Below are 7,287 nucleotides of genomic sequence, written 5' to 3'. Positions count from 1 at the left end.
GGTGTGAACACGGACACACGGTCGCCGCACTCACTGTCCCTCCTCCAGACTCAAACCCTGACCTCACGTACGGATGGAACGGGGGCCTGGCATTAACACAGCACCAGGAAACTCCCTGCTATGCTGACAGAGAACAGTGCCTCAAAAGTCTTCTTCAGACCTTAAGCTTCTGTCTATTTGTGGGCACAGGGGAAACAGAACCAAGGATATTGGACTGGAGGCCATCCGAACAGATCAGCGTTGGAGTAAAATTTAAGAACTGTGTGGAGGTCTTGTTACCATAAAATATAAACATCCGACCTAGAAGGAAACAAGAAGAAGCAGTTTATTTCATACACACCACTTCCCACTTGACCTAAACATCAACACTGGAAAACTCAAGAGCACCCCAAACCCCAAGGAATTTAAATAAACTGTTGTGATCTACAACTCTTGTTAAAATTAACAACCCACTTGTCTAGCTTTGCAAATAGCACGCCTAAGCTGGAATAAGATCACCCACCTTTCTACCTCCCAGGTAGCTGCTGCCCTCCCTACCCTTCACCCTGCAGACTTGCACACACCCACCTACACACGTGTGTGGTGTACACACATGTGCACACCTGCACTCACATATCTAGGTAGGAATCAGCACCTGCAGCGCCACACTGCGCTGCTCCCCCACGTCTGCTCAGCACCCCAGGGTCCTCCAGCCCCGCTCGTCACGAGAGACCATGGCTGGTGCCCACAGATGGACTCGGTCCACTGTGGCGCCTCGGCCACTGCAGGCACCCCTCAGTTGGCACCGCCAGACATTCAGGACGCCTGGCTTCCCCACTACGCCCACCGCACCGAGTCACTCCATGAACCCTCTGAACTCAGAGCGGAGGGCGAGCCTCTCGTATCCTGAGAAGGGCGAGCGGTTTGGCATCACTTCTGCCACAATTCAAAACAAAACCGAAGCCCAGGGTTTGGCCACCATGGCCCAGAGTTCTGGAACTCGGCCCAATCAGGAATGAAAACCACACGTGTGTTTTCACAGGAAGATTTCCGGGGAGAATGACTCGATGAGTCTGCATGCCTTTGCTAGCAGAGCCTGGGGCAGGTGCACCAAGCTCTGCTCTCCCTCACTCCCCATGTCCCTCCCAGATGCGGAGAGAAGGCCTCCCGGCCCGGACAGGGCAGGCAGGGCGGCCACGCAGCCCAGACGGCCGAGCAGGTACCACTTCATTAAGGAGTTAACACATGTACCTAAATTCTGCCGAAATTCTGATTTAAGTCCAATTTGAAGCAGCTGGTTCTCAAATAGTACACCATTGTTTTTACAGACGAACCTAGGGGACAGGAGAGATGTGCGTCACTTGAAGCCACCCTCTGAAATCACAAGACAAGGACCAGCCAGGAAAGGGCTTAGCGGAGGCCAGAGAAGCCCGTTGGGGGCATGAAGGGAGATGTAGCAGAGACGCGTTCCTGAGGCATCTGCGGCACATCCACGGCTCACCCGCACTGGGGGTGGGAACTGATGCAGGGCGGTGGGTGCGCCGGGCCCGTGAGCCTCAGGCCCTTCGCTAAAGCAGGTCAGGTATGTGAGGCACGCACGCTCTACGGGGGGACACTGGGCACATCCTGGGCTGCCCCTCAGCAGCCGTCCACTCTGGGCTTGCACGGACACACACACATGAGGCTGTCTCTACCTGCAGCATGTTGGTCCCTATGCCAAGTGCGGTCCTGCTGGGCACTGGACGCCCTGACCCTCCGCAGGGTGGGCCTGGGGTTGGGCGGGGGGAGCCAGGGTTGCGTGTGGAGGACAGCGTGACAGTGACATGCACCCCAGCTGCTCCATGTGGCACTGAGGAGCACCAGGACACACGCCTAAGGCAGGCTGCCCCACCCTGAGACCGCCAAAGTCAAGGGTGCTGCCTCAGTCCTCCGACTTTGCTCTCGTGCTGCTCAAGTGCCTGCCCTGAGAGATGCGAGCGGGGCTGCTTGCGTCTAAGTTCATCGGCATTGCACCCAGTTTCTGCGAACTCCTCAGAAGCCACCTCAGTGAAAGCTGGACTACTTCACGCAGCACAGAAAGAAGACAGAGGGAGCGGCAACAGAGATGCAAGAGGAGCAGTTAGTACAGACAGGACAGCTTGGCTCATGTTCACTCGGCGTCCCGCACACCACTCACGCCGTGTGGACGCACACCTCAGCGGACCCGCACATAGGGATCTGCAAGCATGGCTGCAGCGGCCTGGGATGCGCGAGGCAGCAGCTCCACGTGAGCACGGGCCCTGCCAGGCCACGGCCCGCTCACTCTGGGTCCTCCAACCACACTCAACAGCTTGTCATCCTCTCAGCTATGGTTAATGCTTTCCAAAGCGGAATGTTAAACCTCTAGTGCACAGAGCGCTTTTCCAGAGCTGCCAGAACATGTGCTACCGCAGTCTTGGTGTTCGCCATGACCGCCACAGCCCAGGAAGGAAGCGCTGAAAAAGAGGCCGGGCTGTTCCGTGAGCACTGCCGCGGCCCCTGGCGCCACCACCGTCTGGTCCAGCCTGCATAGCAGCAGCCAGCACGCCGTCCAGACCAGGGATGTGAGCGCCACGGGCTCTGGCTCGGCCCCTGAGGCCGACATTTATGGACGAGGGAGAGGGCACTGGTTTTCCATCCGCTCGGGGACAGTCACATGATGTTGGGTCATCCCACAGCGCCAACAGAACCAGGACAGAGGTCCTGTGCGGCGTGCAGACCTCCCTGCGCCATCGGCCGCCTCGCAGCAGGCGACCCGCGTGTGCCCGAAGTGCTTACGGCCTTTCACGCTCTCTATGAACACGCGCAGAATGCCCCAGCAGCCCTGCAGCTAGACGGGAGCTACACCAGGCAACTCCGGCCCAGCTGCCGGGGAGCTGTGCAACACAGGACCAGAGCAGCCTGGAGACGCTGCCCAGCATGGGGAGCAAGCAAGGAGTATGCCCGCTTCAGACAGTCCCATGGAGGGGCAGGGGCTGGACCGTGCGTGCCTGAAGGGAAGGTGCCCCCGAGGGCCTCGCCACTGCAGCGGGCTCCCCTGCTCACCATCTCTCCTACCACTGTGGGGCCGGGCTGTGTCTCCAAACAGACACCAAGAGCCACCTGTGTCACCTGGGAGGCCTTGGAAATGGCCCCGAGCCCAGTCAAACGGAGGCCTCGGAGGCCTGCCTGGAGCTATGCACCCGAGGGCGTCAAGCTCCCAGAGGCTGGACCTGGCCGACTCTGAACCAAGCCCTCCTGCGATGCGCAGCTGCTCCAACCCAGGAGCCTGACGGGATTCCCTGCAGTCCTTGCAAATCCCCACTCAGCAGCTCAAGGCCAGTGAGACACCTGTGTTCAGCCAGAGAGAAATGACACCAACCCAAACCACCTTTCAAGTTCACTTTGCTCTAAGTAACGGGACTAAGAATTCCTGTGTAATGTGAACACAGTGCAGCAGGAAAAATTCACAACCACGAGAACTCTATAAGCTCAAAAAAAATGGGGACAAAGGGTCACTTCCTGAAGACTTTACAGTCTCAATCTAGGGCAAAACCTTGCATGTACTCCCTCCTGGGAGCCTGGGGGCAGAGCCCACAGGATGTGAATAAGCAGACCAGATGGGGACAGACAGCAAGCAGGAAAGAGGGCAAGACCGATGTGATGAGATGGCGCGAGGACAGAGCGCTGGGAGGACAGGGAGCAGAGACGCGGGAGGCCACGCGGGCAGAGAACGGAGACGTTAATGGCATAAGTTGGCGGTGAAGCGACAGGCGCACTTTCCTTTAAGAAAGGATGGTGCCCAGAAGGCAGAGGTCTGAGGGTGCAGTCAAAGCCGAGAGCAGCCTGACTAGGGGAGGGGTGGGGGCACGACGAAATCCCGCTACAAGTATATTAAACACTCAAAGAAAACCAGCTGACAAACGTGACTGAGCACCACTACAGACAGACACAACCGACAAGCACCCACTGGCTTCTCTGACTCGTTGTCATCTCGAGAAACCATCTTTATCTAACGGACACCGACGGTCTACAAAGGCAGGGGCCGCAGACCACAGAGTGAGGGGAGGGAGGCGGCCCTCCGGCCTGGCAAAGCTGCTCCGACTACCTGGCAAAGTTATCTTCAGAGCCCGGAGCCAGAGGTGCGACTGCCGAAGCCGAGTCCGAGAACACGTCCACGAGCAGCCCGCCGCCGCCACCGGAGGAGGGTGGGGGGCCTGTGGGAGCGGGGGGCACTGCCCCGAGGCCCAGGAGGTCTGCCGACGGTGAAGGAGTCGACTGGAAAAGAAGGAAGCAGAGCGTCAGCACCGAATCCCCCGGGCATGGGCTGACTCCAAACACGCTCCAGCGCACACCTGGGCCCCCCAGACACATCCCAGGCCCCCCACGGCCGGCTCCCACATGACAGCTGCCTCAAGATTTTAGATGTCCTGAGCAACAAGGGTCAATGGGCATTTCCTAAGAAACCGTATTTCTCAGAATTGCACCTCAGAATCAAGCCTGAACTAAATCTTAAATGATTAGTCACAATTTCACACAACTCAAACCACAGTCTATAAGTTTTTCACAAATGTTATCTGAATGAAAAATACAGTTCTGAAAAACCCTTTGCCCTGAAAGAAATAAAAAAGAAACATACGTTTAAAAAATAAGAGTGTCTAAACCAGTGTCCGCCATCTGAGGGAATAAGATCTCAGAAAGGTGAAAAGTAAACAACTATCAGGTGCACCCTTAGTTTAATCGTTAGGGTCATTTAGGTATGGAGAAAAAGTGGGTAGGAAGTCTACAGGACAGACTTTTGAAAAAAGAATAATAACTGCTTTTGGATTTTGGGCAAAAGACACAAAAAAACGCCACAATGAAATCTACTATTGAACCTCAGGACGAGGCACAAAACACGGGTGGCTCATCTGTCCCCTGCTCACTCTTCAAACAGAGCAATCTTCCTCCCTGCTCCTGCCCACACGCTCACTGGGCGCCCCGAGCTCCGCTCCGCTCACTACCAGGAACCCGGCCACTGCCATACCCACACTCTCAACGGGGAGGCACCGTGTGTGGGGTCCAGACTATCCCCAGGATTATGGGATGAGGTTGGCATTTTATCGCGCCCCCTTGTGGTCACTGCCCCTCTGTATCACAAGTTGAAACACAGTCATCTTCTCCCCACCATGAGCTGCCACAGGCCACTCTTCTGGAGTGACACCTGCTAGCCTACTGATACCTCCCTGGAGCCCAGACGGCACAAGACGCACGTCGTCTCTGACAGCAACGACACAGTAATTAAACACAAGAACCAGCCTGTGTGACAAAGTGCAGTGAATAGAGTTCTCCACTAGCCCCAAGAACAGCAAGCAAAGGACAGCCTCACAGGGACAGTTTCCTCAGACCCATGGGACAGACAACTGCTCAGGGCATTTTCCTCAGAGCCACAGGACAGCCTCTCAGAGCATTTTCTTCAGAGCCACAGGACAGCCTCATGGGGGCATTTTCCTCAGAGCCACGGGACAGCCTCATGGGGGCGTTTTCCTCAGAGCCACGGGACAGCCTCATGGGGGCGTTTTCCTCAGAGCCACGGGACAGCCTCTCAGAGTGTTTTCCTCAGAGCTACGGACAGCCTCTCGGGACAACAGGGCACCTCTCCAAGCAGCTGAAACTACAGACCCAATAAACTCAAAAGCCACTGATGATCCATGCACCCAAGGGGCTCTTCGCAGAGACTGTGTCCACCAGATCCAAGTTCTGCAAAGGAAAAGAGCCTCCTACCTGAAGTTAGAAGATGTACTGAGGCAGCCTTCTGGAAGGGCCCCACCCTCCCATACCATGAACAAGAGCTTTCTCAAAACATGGACTCTTGTCAAAGTTCTACCTTAGCCTCATGGGCCTTTTCACAGCAAGCTGCTCTGCATGCACCGGAGGTCAGGGACAGGGTGTTTACTGTCTGCCAAGCACCTGAGCGAGCCCCACAACCAAGGCTGCAGCTCGCCCGGAGTCGTGTGACCCTCAGGTGCACTGCATTCTGACCGTGCTCCTCACTCTTCAGGCCAACTCAGAAAGTAAAACCCAGTGAGACTCAAATACAGAGACAGCAACACTTTCCAAGCAGATGCTGAGGTACACTGTCCTGAGTATCAGGCTTGCTCCTTTCAAACAGCTCAGAAAGAGGACGGGGGGAGTCCAAGGTCCCTGAGGCAGAAACAAGCAGGTCATGGCTTTCTCTGAAGGCTGATCCATGACCCTTACTGACACCAGCACCCAGGAGCCCAGCAAGCACAACGCCCTTGTTACCTTGCGGTGAGTGTCTTCCTTCCAGTGCTGTGCCGCCTGGCAGGATCACATGGTGGTCCTGACCTGCTGCAGCGCACGGGCAGGTTTATGCACAAATCACCCCCGCTCCATCCACCCAGAAGTCCACCTCCCTGCTACTCCAATCTACCAGCACAATCTCATCTCTGGAGCTAGAAAGGCCTTCCAGGATATAACGACCCTGAGAGATGGTAAGAGGGATCTGTGACCGGCCGGATGCCTGCCCCGTAAGGCCATGCCCAGTGTCCTGACCCTTTGGCTCCAATCTAGATGTGTGGTGTGGGACCCACAGAGCAAGGTCACGAGTGCTGGCAGGGTATGAAAAGTTATCCCATAAGAAGGCTCAGCAGGGAGCAGACCATCTGGAGAGAAGTACAGCCACCATTCACCTGAGTCAACACACCAGGCAGGGCAGCCATCATCCACGCACCAGGCAGTGCAGCCATCATCCACCCAGGTCAACCCACCAGAAGTGCAGCCATCATCCACCCAGGTCAACCCACCAGAAGTGCAGCCATCATCCACCCAGGTCAACCCACTGGAAGTGCAGCCATAATCCACCCAAGTCAACCCACTAGAAATGCAGTCATCACCCACCTGAGTCAACCCACCAGAAGTGCAGTCATCACCCACCCGAGTCAACCCACCAGAAGTGCAGCCATCACCCACCCAGGTCAACCCACCAGAAGTGCAGTCATCACCCACCCGAGTCAACCCACCAGAAGTGCAGCCATCACCCACCCAGGTCAACCCACCAGAAGTGCAGTCATCACCCACCCGAGTCAACACACCCGAAGTGCAGTCATCACCCACCCGAGTCAACACACCCGAAGTGCAGTCATCACCCACCCGAGTCAACACACCCGAAGTGCAGCCATCATCCACCCAGGTCAACCCACCAGAAGTGCAGCCATCATCCACCCAGGTCAACCCACCAGAAGTGCAGTCATCACCCACCCGAGTCAACACACCCGAAGTGCAGTCATCACCCACCCGAGTCAACACACC

The 7,287-nt window shown here is 56.5% G+C and overlaps 1 protein-coding gene across 3 annotated transcripts in view; it reads right to left on the bottom strand.

Annotated features, from left to right (window-relative positions):
- AP2A2 (adaptor related protein complex 2 subunit alpha 2) overlaps nt 1-7,287 on the bottom strand; it is an 82,872-nt gene that overhangs the window by 4,807 nt on the left and 70,778 nt on the right. For all 3 annotated transcript variants that reach the window (XM_012559411.2, XM_023724372.1, XM_023724373.1), the window contains 3 exons: nt 4,085-4,254; nt 1,231-1,313; nt 211-300 (listed from right to left, as the gene is read on the bottom strand). In XM_012559411.2, coding sequence (XP_012414865.1) covers nt 211-300; nt 1,231-1,313; nt 4,085-4,254 — 343 coding nt within the window. The remainder of the gene's footprint in view (nt 1-210; nt 301-1,230; nt 1,314-4,084; nt 4,255-7,287) is intronic.

The sequence above is a fragment of the Trichechus manatus genome, unplaced genomic scaffold (assembly GCF_000243295.1).
Source record: "Trichechus manatus latirostris isolate Lorelei unplaced genomic scaffold, TriManLat1.0 scaffold00244, whole genome shotgun sequence".
NCBI lineage: Eukaryota > Metazoa > Chordata > Mammalia > Sirenia > Trichechidae > Trichechus > Trichechus manatus.
Note: the sequence above shows the minus strand (reverse complement) of the source record. Positions and strands in the feature narration are given on the sequence as shown.